At 48.8% G+C, this 16830-nt stretch overlaps 1 protein-coding gene across 2 annotated transcripts in view; it reads left to right on the top strand.

Annotated features, from left to right (window-relative positions):
• The first annotated feature begins 263 nt into the window (after positions 1 to 263).
• LOC142698028 (pancreatic lipase-related protein 2-like) overlaps positions 264 to 16830 on the top strand; it is a 28016-nt gene continuing 11449 nt past the window's right edge. Inside the window, exons 1-7 of one of the 2 annotated variants that reach the window (XM_075847761.1) lie at positions 3252 to 3414; positions 4039 to 4239; positions 9785 to 9939; positions 12530 to 12655; positions 13209 to 13349; positions 16450 to 16558; positions 16700 to 16810. In XM_075847761.1, the coding sequence (XP_075703876.1) occupies positions 3369 to 3414; positions 4039 to 4239; positions 9785 to 9939; positions 12530 to 12655; positions 13209 to 13349; positions 16450 to 16558; positions 16700 to 16810 (889 nt within the window). In that variant the 5' untranslated portion in view covers positions 3252 to 3368. Of the gene's footprint in view, positions 313 to 3251; positions 3415 to 4038; positions 4240 to 9784; positions 9940 to 12529; positions 12656 to 13208; positions 13350 to 16449; positions 16559 to 16699; positions 16811 to 16830 lie in introns of those variants that run through there. The other variant, XM_075847762.1, reaches the window with a different exon arrangement.

Genomic DNA, 16830 nt, shown 5'->3' with positions numbered 1-16830 from the left:
GGCCACTATCGCAGCTCCTACCGTCACCCAGCTTTCCCAGGCTCCTGAATAATAAATACATTCCAGAACCTGGGAAAGCTGGGTGACAACCCTGTGGGAGCGGAAATGGCGGCCATGTTGGATGGCACCCAGCTTTCCCAGAATTCGGTATAAACGTATGATAATAGTAATAAAACCGCGCTGATTATTATATGATTATTACGTCCTGTGTGTATAACAATGTATCATCCGCATTCATCACTCATTGTCTTCTCCGCCTCCAGATGATCATAACTCTCATCATTCTCCTGTGTTTCCCAGCAGGCATCCTGGGTGAGTAGATCATTTGCTAGTATCATTTCTACTCCTCGGACTACAACTCCAAACATGTCCCGGGATCGGGGGGGGGGGGATAATATTGATTCTAATTCTAATTATTACTTAAAATGTCACTAATCTGGCCGCTCGGGACCGGGGAGGCGCCGGATCATTGGAAATTGTGAACCATTGGAAGTTAATGTGTTAGTGTGTCGGTCATTACCGGTGCTGGATGAAGTTGGGGTGGGGGCACCTATTCCAGATCCCACCTGACCCCCTATAACAATGTATGGGAGTTCAGCACACAGCCTGGTCAGTGACTACCTCAGACCGCACGGTGGGGGGTTGGGCAGCAGGGCAAGTATCCCATGTGCCCCCCTATAATGTGACCCCGGCGCTCAGTGGTGACATCTCCTGCGTGTCTTGAATGCTTCTCGGGGCATCTTTAGGTGCTGCCCTCTACTGGCACTAGACTGACGACTTCCTCCGCGGTGGAGTCCTGCACGCAGCCGTATTACAGCTCCATATTGTACGCGGTTACTATAGGGTCGTCATATAGGATCATGGGACCCTCCTCTACCTCTGGACGTCTCCGATTTCATGCACAAAATATTTTTTTCAGTACGAATCCAGCAGAAAAATAAAATGTGGCTTACTCCAGTGGACGCCGCATTATGGAAATATTCTCCCCTAGAAGTATTGCCATAGTATAGTGCTCCGGGTGATGCTCTGTATGATGATGCCACGTTGTACTCCGTAAGATGGTGTATGATGTTCAGTATGACGGTGTATGGTGATCAGTATGATGGTGTATGGTGATCAGTATGATGGTGTATGATGTTCAGTATGATGGTGTATGGTGATCAGTATGATGGTGTATGGTGATCAGTATGATGGTGTATGGTGATCAGTATGATGGTGTATGGTGATCAGTATGATGGTGTATGGTGATCAGTATGACGGTGTATGGTGATCAGTATGATGGTGTATGATGTTCAGTATGATGGTGTATGGTGATCAGTATGATGGTGTATGGTGATCAGTATGATGGTGTATGGTGATCAGTATGATGGTGTATGGTGATCAGTATGATGGTGTATGGTGATCAGTATGACGGTGTATGGTGATCAGTATGATGGTGTATGGTGTTCAGCATGATGGTGTGTGGTGATCAGTATGATGGTGTATGGTGATCAGTATGATGGTGTATGGTGATCAGTATGATGGTGTATGGTGATCAGTATGATGGTGTATGGTGTTCAGTATGATGGTGTATGATGTTCAGTATGATGGTGTATGGTGATCAGTATGATGGTGTATGGTGATCAGTATGATGGTGTATGGTGATCAGTATGATGGTGTATGGTGATCAGTATGATGGTGTATGGTGTTCAGTATGATGGTGTATGGTGATCAGTATGATGGTGTATGGTGATCAGTATGATGGTGTATGGTGTTCAGTATGATGGTGTATGGTGATCAGTATGATGGTGTATGGTGATCAGTATGATGGTGTATGGTGATCAGCATGACGGTGTATGGTGATCAGCATGACGGTGTATGGTGATCAGTATGACGGTGTGTGGTGATCAGTATGACGGTGTGTGGTGATCAGGATGACGATGTGTGGTGATCAGTATAATGGTGTGTGGTGATCAGTATGATGGTGTGTGGTGATCAGTATGATGGTGTGTGGTGATCAGTATGACGGTGTGTGGTGATCAGTATGACGGTGTATGGTGATCAGTATGACGGTGTATGGTGATCAGTATGACGGTGTGTGGTGATCAGTATGATGGTGTATGGTGATCAGGATGATGGTGTATGGTGATCAGTATGATGATGTGTGGTGATCAGTATAATGGTGTGTGGTGATCAGTATGATGGTGTATGGTGATCAGTATGATGGTGTATGGTGATCAGTGTGATGGTGTATGGTGATCAGTGTGATGGTGTATGGTGATCAGTATGATGGTGTATGGTGATCAGTATGATGGTGTATGGTGATCAGTATGATGGTGTATGGTGATCAGTATGATGGTGTATGGTGATCAGTATGACGGTGTATGGTGATCAGTATGACGGTGTATTGTGTTCCGTGCAGCACTGAACTGAATTTAGGCTTTAGTCTCCCACAGAAGCAATGTATATTTATTTCTACACATGACTCTGTGTGACATGGTAGGTGTGCGGAGCTGGAGTGCGGCCCCGTATTACTACTTAGTACAATGTCCTGTTATATGGAGCTGTATTACTTCCATGTGCATGATGCCTTACTGTCCCAGCTAGAAGGAAAGGTCGGCCACTAGGTGGAGGAGACACGTTACATCCTCTTCTGCGGTGCCGCACTATTCGATGACCTCCTGGTAATCTGGCACTGGGGCTATTTTTGCTGATTGCCGGATTAGCAGGAATTCTGGGGCACCCGGTTCCGGCTGTATTGGCGCCATCATCTACTGTCTTTATACACATTCAGGTTTCTTTGTAGGACACGGAGATTTTTGGGGCTAGGAGATTATTTTTCTTTTTGCCTCTCTGCTTGCCCAGCTTTGTCCGCTCTGCAGGAGGTCACAGCTCCCGTCCCTGCAGCTCGTCTCACCTTTCGTCCTCAGCGCTTTCTCTGGGAACAATGAACGCTTCATCTATAAATGTCAGGATAATATTTATTCGTGTCGCTGGTTTCACACCTGACGGTTCAGTGACATTCGTCAGGGCGGGACGGTGGGATTTACCTAAATGAAAGAGCAGAGATTGGGTTACAGCAGATTCTTACTGAATAATCCGGACCCAGCAGAGGTGAAGTATAACCACCATCATCAACATCATTAGAAGTCTGTAAAACAGCAATAGCCCCTGCAGAGCATCGCAGGAAATCTCAACAGACACAATTTAACAAACTGCAACGCGTTCCACCACGTGTGACTCCATTATTCTATATGGGGTGGATGACACGGTGCTGCCATGGCCGGACAGAAGTAATGACCCTAGTCACATGATCCAGATGTGAAGGTCACGTGTACATAACATAACAATGCAGATTTATATGGCGTTCAGAGTATGTGGAAAACTGGATGACAACCCCTGGAGGCGCTGTAATGGCGGCCACTAACCATCTGTGTGAGAGACCAATATACCTAAGAAATGGATCCCCTCTTCTATGATCTCCAGAACTCCTCTGTGATCCCCTCATCTATGATCTCCTCCTTTATGATCTCCTCCTCTATGATCCCCTCTTCTATGATCTCCTCCTCTGTGATCTCCAGATCTCCTCTATGATCTCCTCCTCTATGATCTCCAGATCTCCTCTATGATCCCCTCCTCTATGATCCCCTCCTCTATGATCTCCTCCTCTATGATCTCCTCCTCTATGATCTCCTCCTTTATGATCTCCTCCTTTATGATCTCCTCCCCTATGATCTCCTCCTCTATGATCTCCTCCCCTATGATCTCCTCCCCTATGATCTCCTCCTCTATGATCCCCTCCTCTATGATCCCCTCCTCTATGATCCCCTCCTCTATGATCTCCTCCCCTATGATCTCCTCCCCTATGATCTCCTCCCCTATGATCCCCTCCTCTATGATCCCCTCCTCTATGATCCCCTCCTCTATGATCCCCTCCTCTATGATCCCCTCCTCTATGATCTCCTCTCTATGATCCCCTCCTCTATGATCCCCTCCTCTATGATCTCCTCCATTATGATCCCCTCCTCTATGATCTCCTCCTCTATGATTGATTTCCAGATCTCCTCTATGATCTCCTCCTCTATGATGTCCTCCTCTATGATGTCCTCCTCTATGATGTCCTCCTCTATGATGTCCTCCTCTATGATGTCCTCCTCTATGATGTCCTCCTCTATGATGTCCTCCTCTATGATGTCCTCCTCTATGATCTCCTCCATTATGATCCCCTCCTCTATGATCTCCTCTATGATCTCCAGATAGGTAGGTTACCAATAAGAGGAGGGAGAGGAGGTGAAGTATTGCGTTACTACAGAATCAGAGTTTTAATGTAAACTGTCTGCAGAGTTGCTTCATTTTAAAAAACAACTGTAAAGGATCTGCCAGGCGCAGCTTCGGGGTTAACTTCCTTAGGTAATCAGTCTTCACCTGAGTCTATCTCTCTGAGACTGACTCCATCTTCCACCACTCAGGCTGGCAGGCTTAGGAGTGGGAGAGCCTATCGCAGCCTGGCCAGACGGAGCTAGCTCCCGCCCTCTGTCTATTTATACCTGCCTTTCCTGTTCCTCCTTTGCTTGTGATTCTTTCCTTGTGGTTTCCTGGCCCTGCTGCAGCTTCTACTATTTGATCCTGCTCCATTCTGACCCTGGCTTTCTGACTACTCTTCTGCTCTGCGTTTGGTACCTCGTGCTCTCCTGGTTTGACTTGGCTCGTTCACCACTCTGTTGCTCACGGTGTTGCCGTGGGCAACTGCCCCTTTCCCTTATATTCCCTTGTATGTTTTGTCTCGTGCACTTACTGAGCGTAGGGACCGTCGCCCAGTTGTACCCCGTCACCTAGGGCGGGTTGTTGCAAGTAGGCAGGGACAGAGTGGCGGGTAGATTAGGGCTCACTTGTCCGTTTCCCTACCCCTATCATTACATAATCACAAGCCCATATACCTAGTCTACCCTGGTCCCTGACACTACTATGGACCCCTTCAGACCCTGGCTCAGCAAATGCAGGGTCTCTCACTACAGGTCCAGGCCCTGGCTCAGAAGGTCAACCAGCCTGAGGCTACCTTGGTGGTTCCCCTCACCTCAACTCCTGAACGCCACCTCAAGTTGCCCGACCGGTTCTCAGGGGACCGGAGGGCTTTTCTCTCCTTTCGGGAGAGTTGCAGGCTTTACTTTCGCTTAAAGCCCCACTCCTCAGGTTCTGAGAGCCAGCGAGTGGGTATAATTATGTCCCGGCTCCAGGACGGGCCCCAAGAATGGGCCTTCTCCTTGGCTCCTGACGCCCCTGAACTTTCATCCGTTGATCTTTTCTTTTCTGCTCTCGGACTCATTTATGACGAGACTGACAAGACTGCCTTTGCCGACAGTCAGCTGGTGATCTTACGTCAGGGTAAGAGACCTGTTGAGGAGTATTGTTCTGACTTTAGGAAGTGGTGCGTAGCTTCTCAGTGGAATGACCCTGCCTTAAGGTGCCAGTTTAGGTTGGGTCTGTCGAATGCCCTGAAAGACCTGCTAGTTAGCTATCCCTCTTCTGACTCCCTAGACCAGGTTATGGCTTTAGCGGTACGACTTGACCGACGTCTCAGGGAACGACAACGCAAACGTTTATGTGTTTTCTCCTCTGACTCCCCCATGATGCCTCCCGAGGTCCCGTTGCTTCGCTCTTCCCCGGAATACTCAGAGGTACCTATGCAACTCGGGGCCTTCGTGTCCCCCCAACAACGTAGAGATTTCCGCAGGAAGAATGGTCTCTGCTTCTACTGTGGGGATGACAAGCATCAAGTGAACACCTGTCCTAAGCGTAAGAATGCAGCCGGAGAACTTCCGCGCCTAAGTGATCATCGGGGAGGTCACTTGGGCGCACAGGTATTTCCCGTAAATATGAAACGTAATAAGATCTTGCTTCCCTTTCAGGTCTCTTTTGGTGGTAGGTCTGCTACCGGCAGCGCCTTCGTGGATTCAGGGTCCTCTGCTAATATCATGTCTGTGGAATTTGCTATGTCTCTAGCTATGCCTTTGATTGATTTGCCTAAACCTGTCCCGGTAGTGGGTATCGACTCCACTCCTCTTGCTAATGGTTATTTTACACAGCATACCCCTGTTTTTGAACTCCTTGTTGGCTCCATGCATTTGGAGCAGTGCTCTGTACTGGTGATGCAGGGATTATCGTCCGTTTTGGTTTTAGGCCTTCCCTGGTTGCAGTTGCATAATCCCACGTTTGACTGGAATACTGGGAAGCTAACCAAATGGGGTAATGAATGCTTGATGTCATGTTTTTCTGTTAATTCTATTTCTCCCCCTGAGGAGGTGAACACGCTACCCGAGATTGTTCGGGACTTCGCTGATGTTTTCTCTAAGGAGGCCTCCGAAGTGTTACCTCCTCATAGAGAATACGATTGCGCTATCGATTTGGTACCAGGAGCTAAGCTCCCTAAGGGTAGGATATTTAATCTCTCTTGTCCCGAACGTGAAGCCATGAGAGAGTATATACAGGAATCCCTGGCCAAGGGTTACATTCGCTCCTCTACTTCTCCGGTAGGTGCTGGCTTCTTCTTCGTTGGGAAGAAGGATGGTGGTCTTAGGCCATGCATTGACTACCGAAACTTGAATAAGGTCACTGTAAGGAACCAGTATCCCCTTCCTTTGATTCCTCATCTCTTTAATCAAGTCCAGGGGGCCCAATGGTTCTCTAAGTTTGATCTACGGGGGGCGTATAACCTTATCCGCATCAAAGAGGGGGATGAGTGGAAGACTGCGTTTAACACGCCCGAAGGTCATTTCGAATACCTCGTCATGCCCTTTGGGTTGTGTAATGCTCCCGCGGTCTTCCAGAATTTCATAAATGAGATTTTAAGAGACTACCTGGGGATATTTCTTGTAGTGTACCTTGATGACATACTTGTGTTTTCCAAGGACTGGTCCTCCCACATTGAGCATGTCAGGAAGGTGCTCCAGGTCCTTCGGGAAAACAAACTGTTTGCAAAAACCGAAAAATGTGTGTTTGGGGTACAGGAGATACCATTTTTGGGTCAAATCCTCACTCCTCATGAATTCCGCATGGACCCCGCCAAGGTCCAGGCTGTGGCGGAATGGGTCCAACCTGCCTCCCTGAAGGCGTTACAGTGTTTTTTGGGGTTCGCTAATTATTACAGGAGATTCATTTCTAACTTCTCGGTCATCGCTAAGCCTCTTATGGACCTCACTCGCAAAGGTGCTGATCTCCTCCACTGGTCTCCAGAGGCTGTCCAGGCTTTTGAGGTCCTTAAGAAGTGCTTTATCTCGGCCCCGGTGCTGGTTCAGCCCAACCAAATGGAGCCATTTATCGTGGAAGTTGACGCATCCGAGGTGGGAGTGGGGGCTGTCTTGTCCCAGGGTACCAGGTCCCTCACCCATCTCCGCCCCTGTGCCTACTTCTCCAGGAAGTTTTCGCCCACTGAGAGTAACTATGATATTGGCAACCGCGAACTCTTAGCCATTAAATGGGCATTTGAAGAGTGGCGCCACTTCCTGGAGGGGGCTACGCACCAGGTAACGGTCCTTACCGACCACAAGAATCTGGTTTTCCTAGAATCTGCCCGGAGGCTAAACCCGAGACAAGCTCGATGGGCGCTATTTTTTACCAGATTCAACTTTTTGGTTACCTATAGGGCTGGGTCTAAAAATATTAAGGCTGATGCATTGTCGCGTAGCTTCATGGCCAGCCCTCCTTCGGAGGAAGATCCTGCTTGTATTTTGCCTCCCGGTATAATCATTTCTTCTATTGATTCTGATTTAGTCTCTGAAATTGCAGCTGATCAAGGTTCAGCCCCCGGGAACCTTCCTGAGGACAAGCTGTTTGTTCCCCTGCAATACCGGCTAAGGGTACTTAGGGAAAATCATGACTCCGCACTATCTGGTCATCCAGGCGTCCTGGGTACCAAGCACCTCATTGCCAGAAACTATTGGTGGCCTGGCTTGCCTAAAGATGTTAGGGCTTACGTCGCCGCTTGGGAGGTTTGCGCTAGGTCCAAAACCCCTAGGTCCCGACCAGCGGGCTTACTACGTTCGTTGCCCATTCCCCAGAGACCTTGGACACATATCTCCATGGATTTTATCACAGATTTGCCTCCATCCCAAGGCAAGTCGGTGGTGTGGGTATTAGTAGACCGCTTCAGAAAGATGTGCCACTTTGTGCCCCTCAAGAAACTACCCAATGCCAAGACGTTAGCTACCTTGTTTGTCAAACACATCCTGCGTCTCCATTGGGTCCCTGTCAATATTGTTTCGGACAGAGGGGTACAATTTGTTTCTTTGTTTTGGAGAGCCTTCTGTAAAAAGTTGGAGATTGATCTGTCCTTCTCCTCGGCCTTCCATCCTGAAACTAATGGCCAGATTGAGAGGACTAATCAGTCTCTAGAACAATATTTAAGGTGTTTTATCTCTGACTGTCAATATGATTGGGTCTCCTTCATTCCCCTCGCCAAATTTTCCCTTAATAACCGGGTCAGTAACTCGTCAGGGGTCTCCCCCTTTTTCTGTAATTTTGGGTTTAATCCACGGTTCTCCTCCGCTTCACCTGGTAGTTCCAACAATCCCGAGGTAGAGGTCGTTCATCGGGAACTGTGCACAGTCTGGGCCCAGGTTCAGAAGAACCTAGAGGCGTCCCAGAGCGTACAAAAAACTCAGGCTGATAGAAAACGTTCTGCTAACCCCTTGTTTATGGTCGGGGATCTGGTGTGGTTATCATCTAGGAACTTGCGCCTTAAGGTCCCGTCCAAGAAGTTTGCTCCCCGGTTTATTGGGCCGTATAAGGTCATTGAAGTCCTCAATCCTGTCTCCTTCCGGCTGGAGTTACCCCCATCTTTTCGTATACACGACGTGTTTCATGCCTCCCTCCTTAAACGCTGCTCCCCGTCCTTGGCTCCCTCCAGGAAACCTCCTGTTCCCGTTCTCACCCCTGAGGGGGTGGAATTCGAGGTGGCCAAGATTGTGGACAGCAAGATGGTCCAAGGCTCCCTCCAGTACCTGGTCCATTGGAGAGGATACGGGCCTGAGGAGAGGACTTGGGTACCCGCCCGGGATGTTCACGCTGGGGTATTGGTCAGGAAGTTCCACCTTCGTTTCCCCTGTAAACCAGGTCCGCTTAGAAAGGGTCCGGTGGCCCCTCATAAAAGGAGGGGTACTGTAAAGGATCTGCCAGGCACAGCTTCAGGGTTAACTTCCTTAGGTAATCAGTCTTCACCTGAGTCTATCTCTCTGAGACTGACTCCAGCTTCCACCACTCAGGCTGGCAGGCTTAGGAGAGGGAGAGCCTATCACAGCCTGGCCAGACGGAGCTAGCTCCCGCCCTCTGTCTATTTATACCTGCCTTTCCTGTTCCTCCTTTGCTTGTGATTCTTCTAGTGTGGTTTCCTGGCCCTGCTACAGCTTCTAACTATTTGATCCTGCTCCATACTGACCCCGGCTTACTGACTACTCTTCTGCTCTGCGTTTGGTACCTCGTGCTCTCCTGGTTTGACTCGGCTCGTTCACCTCTCTTGTTGTTCACGGTGTTGCCGTGGGCAACTGCCCCTTTCCCTTTGCTTTATATTCCCTTGCATGTTTTGTCTCGTGCACTTACTGAGCGTAGGGACCGCCGCCCAGTTGTACCCCGTCGCCTAGTGCGGGTCGTTGCAAGTAGGCAGGGACAGAGTGGCGGGTAGATTAGGGCTCACTTGTCCGTTTCCCTACCCCTATCATTACAACAACAGTAAAAAAAATTGGTTAGTGACTCCACGCAGGAGGACAACCCCTTGACTTGTACACCCTCTTACCGTTTCCTTTTCTCACTGCAGGTAACGAGGTCTGTTATGACCAGTTGGACTGCTTCTCAGACCAGAAACCCTGGTCCGGGACCCGGCAGAGGCTGAAGATCCCACTGCCCTGGACCCCACATATAATAAACACCCGATTCTTCCTCCTCACCAGGGGAAACTCCAACAAGCACCAGGTGGGTCCTTAAAGGGGACATGACATGTATTCTAGAAGCTGCTATTGTATTCTATATAACATTGTAGATCATTGAAAATCAGGGAGACTCCTCCTCCTCCAAATCTTATTGCAATTTCCCATCACATTTGTAACTTGCAGTTCCACATTTCACCACTTTCATGGACTGCTTATTTCCATAGCAACAGCGCCCCCACGTGAGAGCTCTGATTTAGACAAAACATTCAAAGATTGTGGGATTATAATGAAGCTCCACCCAGAAATGTCTCATTATAATCAGCCAGACCGGATCTGTGAAGAGTTTTATTATAAACATTATTCTTCAATGTGTCGGCCAGGAAAACCCAATCCACGCAGTCTGGCGGGAAGTGTGGGCTGTTGTATCTCACAGTCTATAAATGGCGGCCATGCTGACTGGTCTCCACCTTATAATGGGAGCGTTTTCCATAATGACGTCATATCTGGGAATTGTTATTTATCAGATTTCCTGATCAAACCTTTAAAGTGCTGCAAAAGTCAAAAATTCCTGTAACTGATCCCATGTGTGAGGAGTCGCGGCCCCAGTGTACACACGTGTATAGGACGCCCGTTACCAGGAAGCCCCCGGGACACCACAGAAAACCAGTTTCCCCAGTTCCCATCGCTATATTGACTTAAGATCAGCTCCTCCTCCGCTGTCCGTGCCGTTTACCTGCAGTTCAGTCTTTTTACGTATATTTCAATTTGTTGCTACCTGGAAACAGTCAACAAGCAGCTGTGTGTGTATCTGGTGCTCTTACTGTTTAGTACTGTGAGTCTAAGGCTTCCTGTACACTGTAACGGCAGCGCAGCTCTAGCACGTGGCGTGGCCGACAAAAGCGCGGCAGAAACACACAGGGTTTTACCACAAATTTCCGTGGTTTTGCTTTGCGGTTTTTGGCTGTGCAGCTCGTATAGTCGGAGCACACGTACCGGCAGCCTAAGGGAACGGTCCCGCATGGCAGCGTCTGCATTCAGACCAAACCCCCTATGGCAGCACCATATTTTGGGGTATTAGCGTCCAATTCCTACAGCCATTGGCCACGGCAGTGAGCGAGGTTTCGGCTGCATGCGGACGCTGCTACGTGGGACTGCACCCTAAAGGTGTCCTGCTGTAAATAAATAATCCCATCCCCACATCTGGGACCAACACCGATCTGGAGAAAGGGAGTCCCCCAATCCCCATTCACCCCGGGAAGGAGACTGCCAGGGGTTGGGGGACCAAATCCTCCCTGTAGGTCCCAGAGGTGACATCCCCGTGGACGTGTCAGAAATGGAAATATCCCTTCTGATGCTGCCTGCGGCCCGGCTGATTAACCCCTGACTACCCAGTGTGAGTGTCGAGTATTTGTCCGGTAACATTACAGGTAACGAGCTGCGCTGCCTGGCTCGTCACACAATACATATTAACCCCTTAGTGACCGGCCGATTTTAGGCCTTAATGACCACGTTATTTTTTTTGTTTTTCTATCGTCGCATTTAAAGAGCTATCATCACTTTTTTGCTTTTCCGTCGACGTCGCTGTATTTATCCGTCAATGTAGTGATATGAGGGCTTGGTTTTTGCGGGACGAAACTGTTTTCATTGGTACTTTTTGGGGTACATGCGACTTATTGATTAACTTTTATTATTACTTTTTTGAGGGGCAACGGAAAAAAATCGCGATTATTAACTTCATGGTTTGGGTCATTACGGTCGCGGCGTTACCATATGCCGTATATGTGTCGCTTTATTTCTTTTTGTACAAAATAAAAACACTTTTTAATGGAAAAAATGGTTTCATTTGTTTTTTTACTGTAATTTTTATGAATAACTTTTAATCACATTTATTACTTATTTTTTTAACCCATTAGGGGACTTCCCTGTGTGATCTTTTGATCGCTGTTCTAATGCTCTAGTGTACCAAAGCATTATTGCCTGTCCGTGTAAAAGCCCTGGCACGGCCTTAGAGGCATATAAGCCAGGACAGGCCTGGGTGCCATTGTTAGGCCCCCGGCTGCCATGACACCCCATCAGAGGCCCACGGTTGCATTTGCGGGCCACTGATGGATGAGAAAGGGAGTTCCCTCCCTCCGTAAACAAGTTAAATGCATAAAAATGCTACTGCTGGGGAAGGAGCCCGGCTGTCATCAAACAACGAGCCCCCGCTCCAGCCTGTACGGGACACCGGTGCAGGACTTAGACTATGCTGCCGTGAAATGGCATATTGGTGGTCACTAAGGGGTTAAAAATAAGGCCATGATAAGATTCACTTACAGCAGCCAGCCTGCTTGCTGACTGCTTCCATGTAGTAACAGTAGATTTTTATATCATCTGAAAAGTTGCATACTTCAGCTGCTTATTGAGACAAAGTTATCAGAGGGTGGAGCATTGCTGATCCGGAGGATGAAGGAGCCAATGAACATCTGACATCACTAGTTCTATAGTGACGTGTAGTAACCTCAAGCGTCCACTAGATGTCACCAGCTGCATATGGAGAAACCGCCAGATAATAGATAAATATGCGACAAAAACTGAAAAATAAAACAAAAAGGTAAATTAATCTAAAAACAAATCTGGAAATGTTTTCCCAGGAAATTGATGCGAGAGACATGAAGAGCGTGAAGGCGTCAACGTTTCAGACAACGAGAAGGACGTGTTTCATTGTTCACGGAATGGGAGACAGAGCGGAGAATAACTGGGTGCCGCGATTATGTCGTGTACGTTCACGTCCCGTCAGCTCTGGCATGTTAGATAATACAGCCGCATGCAGCCCACATAATACTGTCATATGGTTCCCACATAATCGGGCCCCTCAGAGTTCCCAACCGCAGATGCAGCAGTCTTTATTTTAGATCATGGATTTACCATTTACAGTCACTTTCTTTCGTGTTTTCGGTGTCCTCCGCACTCAAACTTCAGATGTATGGGCAGAATTGATGCAGAAAAAAACATTCATGCATAGAAATGGCCAAAGGTGCTACAATGCAATTCACCGCTCCGCACGGTGGTTTCAGTTCTCGGGGACACCTAGAAAAATGGGGGACATGGGCAATTGCCAGTTTGCCAGCCTCTTAAATGTACAGAGGTTATTAACTGATGAAGACACCACATTTCACAATGACATGGACACTAGGGGGTGCTGTTCTGTGGCTTTGTTTGTCTATTTCATCTCCACCAGTAAATTATCGTCATATATAGGGCCAGGGGCGTATAAATCCATGCAGAACACTATATAAGTGGGTGATTGACATATGCGCCATCCGTCTACAGGAGATTCTTCAGGTAGAAGATGTGAACTGCATTGGGGTGGACTGGCATTATGGCTCAGGAAATGTGTTCATCTATGCCCAGGCCACAAGCAACGTACAAGTCGTGGGAGCGGAGATCGCCTATGTCCTGAGGACCTGGCAGGTGAGTGTAGAGACAGGTAAAGGTTACCATCATGTATACTGACCCAGGAACAAACACGCAGCCAGGGGTGGGATTTAAACTTTTAACAACAGGTTCCCTGTTTTTCGGACAAAGACATACGCGCCGCGGAGGGGGGGGGGTCACAGTGTTTTGCGGTGTATCGCGCCATTGAAAATTATTCTAATAATAAAATAAAACAATTAAGATATTCCAAATACCCCCTACATTAAAGTGGACTCCACAGGGGGCTCTATCTACAGCGAACGCCACAGGGGGCCCTATCTACAGCGAACACCACATGGGGCTCTATCTACAGCGAACGCCACAGGGGGCCCTATCTACAGCGAACACCACATGGGGCTCTATCTACAGGGAACGCCACAGGGGGCTCTATCTACAGGGAATGCCACAGGGGGCCCTATCTACAGGGAACGCCACAGGGGGCCCTATCTACAGCGAACACCACATGGGGCTCTATCTACAGGGAACGCCACATGGGGCTCTATCTACAGGGAATGCCACAGGGGGCCCTATCTACAGGGAACGCCACAGGGGGCCCTATCTACAGGGAACTCCACAGGGGGCTCTATCTACAGCGAACGCCACAGGGGGCCCTATCTACAGCGAACACCACATGGGGCTCTATCTACAGCGAACGCCACATGGGGCTCTATCTACAGCGAACACCACATGGGGCTCTATCTACAGGGAACGCCACAGGGGGCTCTATCTACAGGGAATGCCACAGGGGGCCCTATCTACAGGGAACGCCACAGGGGGCCCTATCTACAGCGAACACCACATGGGGCTCTATCTACAGGGAACGCCACATGGGGCTCTATCTACAGGGAATGCCACAGGGGGCCCTATCTACAGGGAACGCCACATGGGGCTCTATCTACAGGGAACGCCACATGGGGCTCTATCTACAGGGAACGCCACATGGGGCTCTATCTACAGGGAACGCCACATGGGGCTCTATCTACAGGGAACGCCACATGGGGCTCTATCTACAGGGAACGCCACATGGGGCTCTATCTACAGGGAACGCCACAGGGGGCTCTATCTACAGCGAACGCCACATGGGGCTCTATCTACAGCGAACGCCACATGGGGCTCTATCTACAGCGAACGCCACAGGGGGCCCTATCTACAGCGAACACCACATGGGGCTCTATATACAGGGAACGCCACATGGGGCTCTATCTACAGCGAACACCACATGGGGCCCTATCTACAGGGAACGCCACAGGGGGCCCTATCTACAGGGAACGCCACAGGGGGCTCTATCTACAGGGAACGCCACATGGGGCCCTATCTACAGGGAACGCCACATGGGGCTCTATCTACAGGGAACGCCACATGGGGCTCTATCTACAGGGAACGCCACATGGGGCTCTATCTACAGCGAACGCCACATGGGGCTCTATCTACAGGGAACGCCACAGGGGGCCCTTATCTACAGGGAACGCCACAGGGGGCCCTTATCTACAGGGAACGCCACAGGGGGCCCTTATCTACAGGGAACGCCACATGGGGCTCTATCTACAGGGAACACCACAGAGGGCCCTTATCTACAGGGACGCCACATCGGGCTCTATCTACAGGGAACACCACAGAGGGCCCTTATCTACAGGGAACGCCACAAGGGGCCCTTATCTACAGGGAACAAACAGCGGTCCGCCGCCATACGAATGCGCCATCCATACAGGATCATACATTGACTAAGTGCCTGAGGAAGGTCATGGTATTGACAGAAACGTCGCACTGTCATTGGCTATAAATATAATAAATTATTTATCTGCAAAAGAATTTCCACTTTGGTGTGCATAGTGCTTTCTCTATCTACAGGGAACGCCACATGGGGCCCTATGTGGCGTTACCCTGTAGATAGGGCCCCCTGAGGCATTCCCTGTAGATAAGGGCCCCTATATAGTCCCCTGTAGTTAGTTCCCTAGATAGTCTTCTGTAGTTCTCGTTCCCTGTGTAGTCCCCTATGTACTGCCCACGGTAGAAGGGAACAAAAAAAAATTTCTTACCTGTCCCGTTGCCGTGCCATCCTCCAGCAACGTCAGTCCTCCTCCATCGAAATGATGCAGCGGTGCGATGATGTCATCATCATCGCGCTGACTGCATCAACACTAAAGCGCCAAATGGCGAGGCATCATGTACCTCGCCAGGGCAGCGCTAGTCAACTCAATTGTATCCGCGTCCTAAGGACATGGAAACAATTGAGTGCAGGGGACCGGACCGGTTCCGGCTTCCAATATGATCTCCTGATCTCCTCTATGATGTCCTGATCTCTGCTATAATGTCCTCCCCTATGATCTCCTCTATGATGTCCTGATCTCTGCTATAATGTCCTCCCCTATGATCTCCTCTATGATGTCCTGATCTCCTCTATGATCTCCTCCTCTATGATCCCCTGCTCTATGATCTCCTCCTCTATGATCTCCTTCTCTATGATCTCCTCCTCTATGATCCCCTCCTCTATGATCCCCTCCTCTATGATCTCTTCCATGTCCTCCTCTATGATCTCCTCTGTGATCTCCTCCTCTATGATCTCCTCCTCTATGATCCCCTCCTCTATGATCTCCTCCTCTATGATCTCCTCCTCCTCTATGATCCCCTCCTCTATGATCTTTTCCTCTATGATCCTCTCCTCTATGATCTCCTCCTCTATGATCCCCTCCTCTATGATCTTCTCTATGATCCACTCCTCTCTGATCTCCTCTATGATCCCCTCCTCTATGATCCCCTCCTCTATGATCTTTTCCTCTATGATCTCCTCCTCTATGATCTCCTCCTCTATGATCTTTTCCTCTATGATCTTTTCCTCTATGATCCTCTCCTCTATGATCTCCTCCTCTATGATCTTCTCCTCTATGATCTTCTCCTCTATGATCTTCTCTATGATCCACTCCTCTATGATCTCCTCTATGATCCCCTCCTCTATGATCCCCTCCTCTATGATCTCCTCCTCTATGATCTCCTCCTCTATGATCTCTTCCATGTCCTCCTCTATGATCTCCTCTTTTCAGTCACATTTCCAAGATTTCTCTCATGCTGCACCTATTTTATCTTTAAATTTCCTCTCTAGAAAGAGCTGGAATATTCCCCCAGAAATGTTCACATCATAGGACACAGTTTGGGAGCTCAAGTGGCTGGAGAAGCTGGAAAGAGACATCCTGGAATCAGGAGAATCACTGGTATGTTGTGTGTTGTATGTACGGATAAAGACTTGTACATGTAGAATATTCTACATGTTCTGTATCAGTATATAATATATAACATGCCATACAACAGGTCGTGATGTCACATCTGCTCTGTAACTTGGGTTTTCCTCACAGGTCTTGACCCAGCTCGACTTCATTTCGAGAACACACCCAATGAGGTCTCACTTGATGCCTCTGATGCAAACTTTGTTGACGTGATTCACACAGACACCGACCCCCTTCTTGGTAGACGTTCATCTCCGGTG

The sequence above is a fragment of the Rhinoderma darwinii genome (genome assembly GCF_050947455.1).
Source record: "Rhinoderma darwinii isolate aRhiDar2 chromosome 11 unlocalized genomic scaffold, aRhiDar2.hap1 SUPER_11_unloc_2, whole genome shotgun sequence".
NCBI lineage: Eukaryota > Metazoa > Chordata > Amphibia > Anura > Rhinodermatidae > Rhinoderma > Rhinoderma darwinii.
Note: the sequence above shows the minus strand (reverse complement) of the source record. Positions and strands in the feature narration are given on the sequence as shown.